Source organism: Leptinotarsa decemlineata, unplaced genomic scaffold, assembly GCF_025532065.1.
Source record: "Leptinotarsa decemlineata unplaced genomic scaffold, Ldec_3_MD MMD2_tig00002159_RagTag_RagTag, whole genome shotgun sequence".
NCBI classification, from domain to species: domain Eukaryota; kingdom Metazoa; phylum Arthropoda; class Insecta; order Coleoptera; family Chrysomelidae; genus Leptinotarsa; species Leptinotarsa decemlineata.
The window spans coordinates 1,932,700-1,947,070 of NW_027412574.1; the positions used below are offsets into that span (position 1 = coordinate 1,932,700).

The window sequence follows — 14,371 nt, forward strand, 5'->3', positions numbered from 1 at the left end:
TAGTTCGAAGATGGAATAGGAAAACTAAATTATATGAGGATGTTTCAAGACCACAGGCTGTTATTCAGTATAATCGATTTATGGGAGGAGTGGACTTGGCAGATAGAATGATTGCCCATTACCCACATGCTCTAAAAAACAAAAAATTCTACATGCGTATTGCATTTCACTTTTTGAATGTAGCCATAATAAACGCATGGTTACTTTACCGACAAGCGAAAAATCCAAAGATATCTCTACTTGAGTTCAAAGCGTTTCAGATCCATCAAAATAATAGAAAAAGAGGGAGACCCTCAACTGACACTCCGAGATGTGTGAAAAAGAAAGCTTGGACCAAAGTGGCAGTGGAAGTTCGCCATGATGAAGAGGGAATATAAAAATCCACCACGTTGTCTCGAGAAAAACTGCAAACGCAGAACAAGATATGCATGTCAAAAATGTAAAGAAAGTGTTTGTCCCGAATGCATGCAGTCTTTTCATGAGTGACACATTTGCTCACTGGCCACATATGTGTGATTGAACATATTTTTGTCAACACTGAGCTTAGAGCTGCGTGCAATTTTTGTCAACACTGAGCTTAGAGCTGCGTGCAATGAGCGGATACGTGCGTTTTACCGTCGCAACCGCTCGTTGGATCGTCAAACTCAAATGTTTCTGAAAGTTCAGGCGACTATCCAGGGTAACTCCCAGATATCACGCACTTCTCTGCTAGTCAACACGATGCCCTTTGACTCGCAACTTCCCAAAGATCTTTACGGTTGTAAATTTCTTCGAGAAGTTAACGAGTTCGGTTTTGTCCGGATTGATTTCAATTCTATGCATCTCAAAATACGGTAATTGTTGCTTCGCCACCTCGCTCGAGAACGCATGTGCGTGAATTGCAGTATCATCTGGATACCCACATTCGTTTTATAGAATACTGAAAAGTCGTGCGTATAAAAGAAGTACAAATGTGGTGCCAGCATAATCCCTGTGGAACACCTTCTTTGATTGGGTAATATCAGATGTGGTTTGGTCCACTCTTCGGTAGCTCGGGTAGGATTCAAGAATCCTCATCACAATCCGACTACATCTTGGTTACAAATCCCTCTTTCCATACCTTTTCGAATGCTTTATGTAAGTCCAACAGGACCATAACTGTGTTCTCCTGGTGATCACCTTCACCCCATGAACAACCCGGATCAATTAGGAGGCCATATTTCGACCTCGTCGGAACCCGAATTGCTCCTTCAGGATGAGTTCCAACCAAGAAGTTGACTCAGGAGAATTTTATCAACTAGCTTCGCGACCGCACTGAACAGCGAGATCGGGCTATAGCCATTTATAAGTATTCTCGGTTTTCCAGACTTATGGATGGACCTCCATATACTTTACACAATCCGGATAGTGTTGATATTTTACGATAACGTTGACAATATGTACCTTTACGCGGGAGATTGCGAAGTAGAATTCCCTCAATCCCATCGAGTCCTGGCGCTTCATTTTTTCCCAGGCACTTAATAGTCTCAACAACTTCTTTGTAGTCTAATACTAGCTTCTGGTGATAAATAAATTTTTGAATGATTGATTTTTCGAAAGTCACATATAGTACACTAAAAAAATGCAAGTCAACTTTCTTCATTACATTTCAAGTTAGTGGCCATCCATGAATCACCTAATGTTTTTTGGCAATTTATAAGCCAGAAACCGACAAGCTTCGACAGTTATATTTTTATGATCTTCGCAATCATCAGGTTCAACTTGCAAACACAGTGAAATACTTCCCAAATATCTGAGCCTTCTGATGGTCCGTCACCGCGTGTACTTGAACGTTTTCTATGGTTGGGATGGCCTCATTCCGGTTGTTCACTCTCTCAGCCATCCTCCACGTAAAGGCTCTCAAGCTTATTTCTCCACTTTATGATACGCGCGTTGTGCAATACCTTTTCTTACCATAACAGCTACCCCACCGCTTCTCACGGCATCGGAGCAATCACTCCAGCTAGTGGAGTGATTGCTCCGGTTTATTGATCATCTCACAAAAAGTGTTATTTAAATTGTTGGTGATTTCCAGAATAACAGTATGGACAACAGAAGAATTAGGAAAACTACAAGAAGATGGCACTGATCTAAATTAAATTGACAGTCAACTACATTTGTAGTTGGGTTATACTTTACGTAAGAAACGAAAGATCTGTGCGCCAGGATTTACGAAAAAAAATCTGGCAATTACCCCCTGTCATGTCGTCCATTTGAATTCTCTGTTGGTGTATCAAATGGAAAATATATGTTTTGGATTCGCTGCTGCTAATTATTGAAAACGTTGGACAACGTGCAAATAAAAAATCGCAAATCATAAGTGAAGGTACTCTGTGTGTGTAGGTACTCTGAATCTGAACAATTATCAATTTTGAACTTCCTTGGATAACATTTATCGAGGTGATGCACTGGTGGTTTAAATATCAATATGTTGGCTTACGAATGCCCAATGTTGTATTTTACCTGGAATATCTAAGTTAAATCCGGTCTCGAAGAACGAAATATTGAAATTCAATGTCAGTCAAAAAAGTTTTTTTTTTATTCTCTTTTTTTAGTTACAACAACTGAACATCAAACTAAATATAATTATATACAGGGTAAATGAGAGAGTAAACAAATAATAATGAATATAAATACTGAACATTCTCTCCCGCAGTAATTGATTCGAATGAAAGAAATTACTTCAAATCTGATTATTCTCGGGAGACTTCTCTTTGAATACATCAAGTATGCAAAGTGTAGATACAGCTCGCTTGAATGTTGTTCCAGAAGCTGTAACAACATCAACCACTCTGATTTTGCCATCCTTTCCAGGGTGAACATTTGTTATTCTTCCTTTCAGCCAAATGTTCCGTGGACTATTGGAGTCATAAAATAGAACAATATCCCCTATTTTGACATTTCTTCTCTGCTGGTGCCATTTATCTCGTTTTGCTAGAGATGGTAGATATTCTTTAGCCCACCTTTGCCAAAATAAATCTATGAGCTTTTGTGCTGCCTTCCATTTGTTCAATAAATACAAATCCCTTTCATCAGTTTCAGCACAAGGTAACGCTGAATAACAAGTTCCAATCAAAAAATGATTTGGAGTTAGAGCCTCCATATCATCTGGATCATTGGGTACATGGGTAAGTGGTCTCGAGTTCAAAATATTCTCAACTTCTGCAAATACTGTCCTTAAAACATATTCCTGGGGGTATCTTGTTGTAAGAACTTCCGACACATTTTTCTTGATAGATTTTATCAAACTCTCCCATGATCCACCCATGAAAGGAGCTAATGGCGGGTTGAAAAACCATTTCACATTTTTTCAGCGTACAAAATTCCTTTATTTTATTTTGGTCAAACGATTCCAAACTTTTTTGAAGTTCTCTGTCACTTCCTTTAAAATTCCTTCCATTGTCACCATACATCTCTTGCGGAAAACCTCGTCTACTACCAAATTGTCGAAAAACATGAATGAAACCATCCGTGCTCAGGTCGTGTGCAATCTCTAAGTGAATTGCTCATGTAACCATACAAGTGAATATCACCCCATATCGCTTCTCCCGACTTCTCTTGACTGAAACTAAAAGAGGTCCAAAATAATCAACTCCAGTTTTTATAAAAGGTCTCACTGTCCGTTCTATTCTACATGTTGGAAGCTGTCCCATAATCGGAGGTTTCGGCAAGGATTTCCTGTTCTTACACTTTTGGCAGTTTGTCCAGCAACTGCGGATAGCTTGTCGCATACGTAGTATCCAAAACTTTTGTCTCATGCTATTGAATACAGTGTCTTGTCCATGGTGATTGAACTTCTCATGATAATAAAATATAAGCAGTTTCGTAATTTTGTGTTTCGGGTCTAAAATTATCGGTCTTTTCACATATTCATCTAAAAGTTTGGAGTTATCTAATCTTCCACCCAATCTGATCAAGCCTTCTTCATCAAGGAAACAATCCAATGTATACAGGCGACTCGTATTTTTCACAATGCCATGAATTCTCAAAGATTTCATTTCTTCACTAAATGTTTCCTCTTGACATCTGCTAAGTAGATTTTTCTCAGCTTGATTTAATTCTGATACTTCTAATTCACCTGAAGTTTTTGCTCTTGTTTTACAATTTTGTATGAATCTATATATCCAAGCGGTTGATCTCAATAATTTTTGCCACTTAGAGAATTTATTTGGATTAGTCGTAACTACATTTCCTTCACCGTTCATATTTACATGAACCAGTACATTATTTTCTTCTAAGTCTACTTTTTGTCCATTATTATTTGTTCTGAATTTTTCTTCAACAGGCCAAAATTCTGCGGTCATGTACAAAAATTCTGGTCCCTTTAACCACCTACAGTCAGGAGAAAAATCCATCTTCGAGTACTGCTTTATTGCTTCATCTGCCACGTTTTCTTTTGTTCCAACATATCTCCAATCACAAGTATTCGTGAGCTCTTGAATTTCTCCCAAACGTTGCGCTACGAACATTTTGAAGCGTCGAGCTTCCGATCGAATCCAATATAATACTGTTTTCGAGTCAGTCCAATATATTGTATCATCAATTTTTAAGTTCAAAACGCTTTTTAAGCTTGAACCCAGCCGTGATCCAATTAATGCTGCCTGTAGTTCAAGTCTTGGTATAGATAGTGGTTTTATTGGTGATACTCTGGTTCGTGCGTTCAAAAAACAAACTTCAATGCCATCTTTTCCAGACCATCTCAAATATGCGACACTTGCATACGCATTCTCAGAGGCATCACAGAAGATATGAAGCTGAATTTCAGAATCGGACCTATTCATTTCACAATATTGTCTTGGCAATTTAAAATCATCAACTTTCCTCAAATCTTGTATGAATTTCTCCCATTTGATAATCAAACTGTCTGGTATTTCGTCGTCCCATCCTATCTGACTTCTCCATGTTTTCTGTAATATGATTTTACCTTGTATCAAAAAGTTTGCGAGAAATCCGAGGGGATCGAAGACTGACATGACGATCTTGAGTACTTCTCGTTTTGTCGGTCTTCTGTTACCTTCCAATAAATTTTTGTCAATTTTATGGAATTTTGTTTTGAATTGAAAGATATCTTTTTTGGGGTTCCACCATATACCCCAAATTCTTTCCTCTGAAGAATTCAAATTTTCGTCAAATTTGGCCAATAGTGAGTCATCTATGTCTTGAAATAAAATCGGGTTATTGGAAATCCAATTACATATAGTGAATGCACCTTTACTATGTACATATATTACGTCCCTTATCAATTGTTTTGCCTCCTGGACATTATCTGCTCCCCCAAGATAATCATCCATATAATGATCATTGATGATGGCTTTGACCGCTTCAGGATATTCTTCTTGGAATTCTTTGGCATTTCTGTTCTTGGCCTCCTGGGCTAAATACGGGCCACACGATGAACCAAAAAATACCACATTTATTTCATATATATCTGGATCATCATCTCTTCGCATTCCTCTGTATAAAATTCTCTGTGCTGATCTGTCTTCTTTCCGGACATTCACTCTCAAAAACATTTCTTTGATGTCTGCTGAAAACGCATATCTTTTGATTCTAAAATTCAGAAGAATTGTTTGAAGTGAATTGTACAAATCCGGTCCTGTCAGCAGAAAGTCGTTTAAGGAATTACCATTATTTTTCGAAGAGGCATCAAATACGATTCGTAATTTATTGGGTTTGTTTGGATTCATGACACCGAAGTGTGGCAAATACCAGATTTTTCCGTCGTTGAGATTATCTTCTGCATTAGAAAGTTTCGATATATAATTTTTCTTAATCATATCTTCAAACTTTTCGCAATACATTCGACCAAATTCTTCATCTTTGTGCATTCTCCTTTCCGTACAAACGAGTCTTCTTATGGCATTTTTTTTACTTTCCGGTAAATGATGATTACTCTTTTTCCAAAGCAGTCCTGTTTCAAACGTGTCACCTATTCTCCGCATTGTAGAATCCATGATCTCTTGAGCTCTAATGTCTTCTCTGGATAAAGATTTTCTTGAAGTAGGAAATGATTCCATTTTCCATTGTTCTTTAATCAGGTCATGGAGAATGTCTAATTCATCTTTTTCTTTCAAATCCACAAAACAAACAAATGTATTCATATTATCATTACTATGATGTAAATTTCCGTGAACTACCCAACCTAACAATGTTTTCGTGAGTGCGGGTCCATGCCAAGGCCCCGAAATTATTTTCTTGCTTACCAACAATGGCCAATTGTCTTGACCAATCAAAATTTTAGGACGTACATCGATCATAGATTGTATTTTGTTGTCAATATAAGGATATTTCAAAGAAATCTGATCAATATCGACAGTTTGTTTTGGCAATAAAAGATTTTTGATCGTTCGAACATGCCTCAAATAAAAATTCGAATTAGAATTACACGTTTTTAACGATATTTTGAAAGTAACAATTCTTGAGTCATCCTGCTCTTCTGTCTGATTATTTGTCCATTGGATACATAAAGACTTTTGAGGACCATCAAGATCCAAATCATCAGCGAGATCTTTATCAATTAAAGTTATGGTACTAGCATCGTCCAAAAGAGCATATGTATCAATTTCTTTTTTGCCATTCGAAATAGAGACTGGTAAAATTTTCAGTAACACTCGTCTATTTGATGAAATATGACAATTGGTTTCAATATCAGTGACTTGCGAAGTAGAATTTGTTTCTCTATTCTCTTCATTTTTATGTAAAAGCTCATGATGTACTCTCTTGCATCCATCTACTGTACATATCTTTTTTCTTCTACAATTTTTCAAACCATGAAAAGGTGTCAGGCAAGAAAAACAAATTCTATTCTTTGTCGCAAAGGACCATCTTTCATCAACGGAAAACGACTTGAAGACATGACATGAAAATAAACCATGAAATTGATCTTTACAGCAAATGCATTTTTTGCTAACAAATTTTGTGGCTAAAGTGATATCTTTATTTCTGTAATTTTCTTTATTAGCCTTGAATTCTGAAATTTGTGGAATTTGAAGTTGACAAGCTGCATTAGCTTTAGATCCTAACCATGAACAAAATTTAATGAGTTTATTTTTTACTGTCTTCTCAGTAATATATTCTACCCAATTCAATTTGTAAGAAGTCGGTAATTTATTCAGAAGTTCTTGTAATAGCAAAGGATTACATAAGTGTTCATTCTCCTCCAATGCCTGGACAGTATATACAAAATTTTTAACTTCGTCTGAAAATGCTATCAAAATATCTAATTTGTCTTCCTTAATTATTGGAAATTTTCTCAAACGATCGAGTAATAAAGTAATAATATGTTCAGATCGACCAAATCTATTTTTTAATAATCCTATTACTTTATCAACATTTTGCGGAAGTATTAATAATGCTTGTGTTATTTTTTTGGCAGGACCTTTAAGACATTTTTGTAACCTGCTTTGATTCTCCTCTCTTGAATAACCACACAAAGCAGTAGAATTTTCAAACTGGTGAATGAAATTGGGCCACTCTGTAGGATCCCCATTAAAATTCGGCAAGTCTTTCGGAACACTCTGTCTAGTCAAAATTTTCTTTATGTCATTATTGTCAATTGATTGACTATACATTTCTCGTGAATTGAAATTTTTCCTAACGTCATTTTGACAGTTGTTTGCATTTTTAGGAGTAGGATATATTTCTGCGTTTGACAATGTAGGAAATGGTTCACATACCTGAGAACAGCAAGGCGTGCAATTTTTTGTGTCATTATTACCATTCCAAGTGAACTCGTTTACCCATTTTTGAACATTCGAACCATTGTTAATCACTGACCCTGATCCACATGATGGAGACTCATCTTCCACTGATACATCCGAAGATTCATATTCTATTTGTGACAACTTGAAGGCTAATTGTAAGTCGAGAATCTCTTGTTCTTTCTTCAATAATTTCTGTTCCAATTCTTTCTTCTTGATTTCTGTCTGAATCATCAATTCTTTTTTGACTTTTTCTGAACGGGCGCTACTAGTTTTGGACTTAATCGATTTCTTTTCTTGAATGGAACCCTGCCGTGACATTTTCTTCTTGCTGTCTGCATGTGAGTACTTACAAGTGGAGTTTTTGTCATCAATGTCATTACTCTGCTCCAACTGTAAGCCACGGGAAGAAATGTTGTCTTGTTCCCTTTCACTACTGATAGAAATCGCTTCCTTTTCCCGTTTTTCCGCTAATCTCTCGCTTCTTCGATTTTTTGACATGTCTCAATAGGTTGATTCGGTAAAGGCGTAGAAGGACCAATTAATGTTGTATTTTACCTGGAATATCTAAGTTAAATCCGGTCTCGAAGAACCAATTAATGTTGGATTCGGTGCTGCTAATTATTGAAAACGTTGGACAACGTGCAAATAAAAAATCGCAAATCATAAGTGAAGGTACTCTGTGTGTGTAGGTACTCTGAATCTGAACAATTATCAATTTTGAACTTCCTTGGATAACATTTATCGAGGTGATGCACTGGTGGTTTAAATATCAATATGTTGGCTTACGAATGCCCAATGTTGTATTTTACCTGGAATATCTAAGTTAAATCCGGTCTCGAAGAACGAAATATTGAAATTCAATGTCAGTCAAAAAAGTTTTTTTTTTATTCTCTTTTTTTAGTTACAACAACTGAACATCAAACTAAATATAATTATATACAGGATAAATGAGAGAGTAAACAAATAATAATGAATATAAATACTGAACACCCAAGAGCTCAAAAAGTAATATTAATAATAGGTCTTTATTCCCAGAATGATACAATAAATAAGTGTGAATAGCCTGGAAAGGCTGAAGATCAGTTGGTTGCATCAAAAGATGTTTTTCATCTCAGGCCATTTTAGAGTTTTATTGCTTGAAACACGTAATAGAAACTCCAACAAGAATTTAGAATAGTTCAGTGAATCTCCTTGACTTGATTATAATTCAAGGAGCGGAATCTGTTTTAAAAGTGATGGACAGCAATGTTATGATGGTGTAATGCTCATAGATTGCAAGAAAAGAGTATGTGAAAAGAAGGTCGGCCCCAAGATGTGTTCACAAAGATATTTTAAAAACTTCAATAGTGATCTTTTTGATATTTGATCAAGATTTAATAAACGGAAAAGTACATTTTTCAAACAATTGTCTCACAAATCTTTCAAATAGGCATGCACCATATGTAATATCAAGAGTACCCAAACTTAGAGCCCTATGGTTGACGAAAACTATATAAGAAATAATTAGTATGAGACAAAAGGTTTGTAGTCAATATTATGTCAATAACTACTAGTTTTCTCTTTGCTAACTAATAATTATTTCGTGAAAAATTAAAGAAAGGAAATGGCTGCCCATTGGTAATTCCACACTTTTGTTTTTCTAGACCGAAGGCATCTAAAGGCCTGTTGTCATGTACCTACCGGGCACAACAATGTCAAGCATTTATCAATTTATCCTATGGTCAATTTCAAAGGTACCTATGTTTTGCGATACTAAAATTTTCTAGAATACCGAACTGAATATGTAAAACATATTTTTCGAAGCGAGTTATAACGAGGCCTATAGGCCTTCAAATGCCTTGCGGCGTAACCAATTTTCATTACTTATTTAATTTCAGGTTGTAGAAGATGGGTACGAGTTTTTTGCTCAGAGGCGATGTATAACAATTTTTTCAGCCCCAAATTACTGTGGTACATTTGATAACGCTGGAGCTCTTATGTCTATTGATGATAATTTATTATGCTCATTCCAAGTAAGTCCAAAATTCTTAATAATGTAATCCTTAGTTCGCGGGAAATAAGGTTTTCAGATTCTTTGCCATTATCTACGAAGTCTATTCATTAATAGACTGATGGATTCATGAAAATCATTATCCAACGGCTAGAAAGAGAAAAAGTTGTTTAATTTTTTTTTAAACAAAGCTTTCACATTATAAAATTATTTTCAACTACTCTGTATGTCTAAATTGATGTTTAGATGCCGGCTACGTCATTATTCACTAGTGTAACTCAAACATCATCTATCATCTATCCATTATACAATTTTGAGAATAAATTTTACTTAAGACGTGTTTCACTACACGGTAGTTTCATCAGTTAGAATGGTACATCAAACTATTCTGCAACGTCTTTTATATCACAATATCTGAAATGACCTCCATGATTGCAGTAGTCTCTGTGAATCATTTTGTTTGTTAAGACACTCGGGACGTTTTTCAATTTCGATTGTTTCACGAATTATTCTGGCCTGAGGAGTTTTCTCTGTAGCAATGGTTTTGGTGTTTCTGAAGCTTATTGTGTGGCTTGTTTTAAGGTGATGTTTGAAGAAGGATGAGGTTGGATCTGATTTGCGAACAGCTGGTTCATGTTCATAGGCTCTGTTGGAAATTCTTCTATTGGTCTAGCCGATGTAAGTTCTGGGGCAGGTAGAAGATGGTATTTCATACAGCCTGTGCCTCATTATGTACCGTGTCCTAATTAACAAAGACGTCATCAATAAGATCGACGTTGTGTATCCAAAATAAATACGGTCCTTATGGCAGTCTGTTGCAAGCCAAACTTCGACATCGACTACCCAATGCTAAGTCGCTCTCTGTTTTCCTTTAGTTTTTTTTCTGCAAGACAACTAGATGATACCAGATACCAAAAACTTTTGCTTATCTTTGACAAGGAATGTTTCAGTTTACTGTCTATCCCATTTATAGTGTTTTCATAAGTGGAGTTGTCTATGCTCATACCCAGGTTTGTCCTTTGGAGCAGATGAGTCCAAAAATGCATACCACTACTGATGAGACCTATGGCAAGTCAAAACCTTGGTATCTAGGTTTGTTTGAAAGTGGTTGAAAATGTTTTTTAATGAATCGTACAATTTCGAACTTTCTTTTTCTAATAGGATATTGAGAGATTGGAAATGATCCAAAACAAACCCTTTTCCCAAACACTAGAACTTCAATACTGATGATTTCAGGGGTTTTCACACCCCTTTTGAAATAAAATAATTTTGAATTACTTAATAAACTTATAAATATTACTGCGTTTGCATAAAATTCAGATAGGTGTATCCAACTTGTCTCACTTGTTATTGATGAATCGTATTATATTATATTATTAAACTTACCTTTCGTAAGGAAATTCTGTAATGTTCCGAGGATCATCTTCTGCTTATTTCATCAAATTGTTTATAATCATTTTCAAAAGTGGTGATAGTTTTAGGTTATATGCTCACTGTAAACAGTTTACAGTGTGTCTCACTTCTCATGGAAACACCTCCGTATCTTCCGTAATAATCGAGGTAGAATAATGAAACTCTCAGGACTGATGAAAACACTGCCCGCCAGTCGCGATGGAACAACCCATTTTTACGGTTAAACATACTAGGGAGCAAAATAGTTCGCTTCCAATACCTGAACCCCTTCATTCTATTGGAGAGGACTCATCGCGAAACGCAACGACAATTATAGATTAGTGCCGAAATGACGAGAAGAGATCTGCAGTTGCCGCTATATAAGCCGGCCTTCCGTCCCTAGAGGGGGTAGTCTGTACTTAGAAAGTGAATCGTGCGTTTAAAGAAAGGAATCTAACTGTAAAGATAAATTAAGCGTTAGTTACTAAGTGTTGTATATAAATTAGTTGTGATAGTGAAATATTGTAAAAAATAAATTTGTTTAAGACAGTTAATTCGTTAATTCGTTACAGTACTTTCAAATATCAAAGATGCAGATGCATTCACGGATTCGTTTGGCTGTGAGATGCTATCATCCATTTTGAGCCTCTCTGAGGAAAATGTCACAGTACCACATTCTCAGATTCTCGAGATAGTGTGGAGCAGTGTGTGAAAAATTATCGATGGCATCTGATATAATTGAGGAACACCATTCGTAAAACTAATTCTGGGTGCCGAACATCCAAATTCTGTCCCAACCAGAAGTGAGAACACTCCGATTGATGAGCAAATGCCGCAAAAAATGAAAAAATCTATTTTCAAAGGTTCACATCTCATAAACTGTACATTTTTGAGCTTTGGCTACGGACATTTTCAATCAGCATGTCAAGAACACCTAGATAACTGAGAAGAGTTGTAGGAAATAATAGAAGGCGCTTGGAGGAAAGTTTGATAGATAGATAGTTACAAATATATAAAATTACCAACAATTAAATCAATTGAAATTGATTGTTTGTTTTTTAATTGAAAACTGGATTTTGAAAGTACTACTTTAAAAGTGTTTTGAACGACATAAAATTTTTCGCCACAAAAAACACTTGGTTTTTTTAAAATAATGGGAAGATGAGAATCTGAATTAACATAAACCATCCTAAAACCTCACTGATATCATATTTCCTCTCTTATTGACTTTGCGAGAAGGAATATAACTTTCCTGACACCAAAATAAAAAATAAATTATTTATGTGAAAACAAAAGTCAAGTTTATCTTAAACAGTTGATTTTTCATGTAAAAATTCTGATTTTCTAGAACGGGTTCGTGTTTTGATGTCAAAACCAAAAAAATCTACATCAATGATCACGAAAGTGTTTCCATGAGAAGTAAGACAAATTCTCGGATTTTTCAGGACTGAAATTTTTTCAGGGGAAAAGTGTATTCGTAGTAAGTTGGTAGTTCTGATCACGAATCTGAAGGAATGTTAGGCCTATTTTGCCCCCTAGTATGTTTTACCGAAAAAATGGTTTGTTCCATTACGAGTGGCGGGCAGTGTATATCACTTTAGTCAACCCTATTTAGGAGGTATGTGCATTTTGATCATTTCCACCAGTACTGAGAGTTTTATCATTTTACCTCAATTATTACGGGGGGGGTGAGACACACTGTATGTCTATCGCACACTAAACACTGAGTCATGCGAAGCGTCTGTCTGACACCTGTATACCTGTTGGATGACGTCTAGCGAATCTCCTCTGTTTTCTATCGCGAATCCTCACAGAAAGCTGATTGAAATCGTACACAAATATGTAAATGTAAATTCAAAATTTTTCGAAATTGAATGAATTCATGAAAATAAAAACCCATAAATGCCAAAAATGACTAGTGTACCTTCCCAATTAATATTCAGACAATATATTGTTCCAAGCATGGGTGTAAATTAATCATAAGGCATCTCATTTAATGATGATATTTTCATGAGTTTCGATATGACAACTCCAAAAATTTTACTTGATAGTTTTATAGTAGTGGATAATGATAAATAAAATGTCTTATTTACATCAGTTGTGAGCAAATAATAAAGAACTCACGAATGAGTTGTAATGACTTTCAAATTTCAATCAACATTATTATTCCATACTCTACTTCAATTGATTATCGAAACACATTTCTTATTTTCTGTGTCTCATGATATACAGTGTTTCCCAGAATTTATGTAACAAGAGGTGTGAAGGACTGACAATTTTTGAAATTCATTTTGAGATAAGCTCTGCTTGGTGAAAAATGAATTTTACGAATAATTTCAGTTTTTGAAAATATTTTTTTTTCAGGTCATCTATCCTTATTTTTCATAATATGTCAAAACGTTACTGAAAAAAGTTGTTCAGAATGAAAGATTGTGGCTCTACACAATTTTGGAAAAATTTTAATATTCCCATTTTTCCAGATTGAACAATTTACTCACAAGTAAAATTCGAACAATCCTAAAATAAATTGTGATTTGTTTCAGTCCATCGCACGTCTGTAACATATCAATACATTATTTTCAACTGTAGAATATTTCACAAATTTATTTTATTCTTTTGCAGATTCTGAGTCCGCTTAAAAAACGTGCAGCGAAATGACATGGAATAAACAAGGACAAGTTAGGTGATTTGAAATAGTCTCAATAATGAGAATTTTGTAATCATGTTTCTGATATTTTCCCCCACTTTTAAGATCACTATTGAAATAAAAAAATATTAGAACGAGAATGTATTTCTTCAGAGGTCTATCCCCATTAATCAATATACGTTCCTCATAAGACATGCCAGTTTATCAAAATAAAAAATGCAAAATTTTTTAAAACTGATCTCCCCTAAACAAGGATTAACCACTGAAATCACTCCCAACTTCTGAATTGATGAGTGGGACTTTTGTAGAACATTTAAATATAAGGAAGCGATGTACATTATCTCAATGGAATCGTTATTGTTATTGATTGTAATTCCTCATTTGTTATTATCGATATACTGAAATCATAGTTTGAATTATATCAGGAATTAACTCATTCAACCCAAAATATAAAAGGTGCATAAGTTATTGGAATGATTTAGAAATGAAATATTAGCCGACAGATTTACAATTTGCGTAAATTGCATGGGTGATGGTTTGAAAGGGTATATTTTTTGAGGAGAATAATTTTAGGGAAAGAAAGTTTTTGGCCATCTACTCCATCTTGATACAAAAATTGTG

The 14,371-nt window shown here is 35.2% G+C and overlaps 2 protein-coding genes across 5 annotated transcripts in view; one reads left to right on the forward strand and one right to left on the reverse strand.

The window, feature by feature from the left end:
• LOC111510246 (serine/threonine-protein phosphatase alpha-2 isoform) overlaps nt 1-13,890 on the forward strand; it is a 39,458-nt gene extending 25,568 nt beyond the window's left edge. For 3 of the 4 annotated variants that reach the window (XM_023166180.2, XM_074177029.1, XM_074177027.1), the window contains 2 exons: nt 9,599-9,733; nt 13,726-13,890. In XM_023166180.2, the coding sequence (XP_023021948.2) occupies nt 9,599-9,733; nt 13,726-13,761 (171 nt within the window). In that variant the 3' untranslated portion in view covers nt 13,762-13,890. The remainder of the gene's footprint in view (nt 1-9,598; nt 9,734-13,725) is intronic. The other variant, XM_023166306.2, reaches the window with a different exon arrangement.
• Nucleotides 3,525-8,697, reverse strand: LOC141482937 (uncharacterized). Its single transcript, XM_074176977.1, has 3 exons — nt 8,531-8,697; nt 5,111-8,276; nt 3,525-5,032 (listed from the first exon to the last, which is right to left on the reverse strand). The coding sequence occupies exons 2-3, from the start codon at nt 8,217-8,219 to the stop codon at nt 3,525-3,527; spliced, it is 4,617 nt and encodes a 1,538-aa protein (XP_074033078.1). The 5' UTR covers nt 8,220-8,276; nt 8,531-8,697.
• Nucleotides 13,891-14,371: the final 481 nt, after the last annotated feature.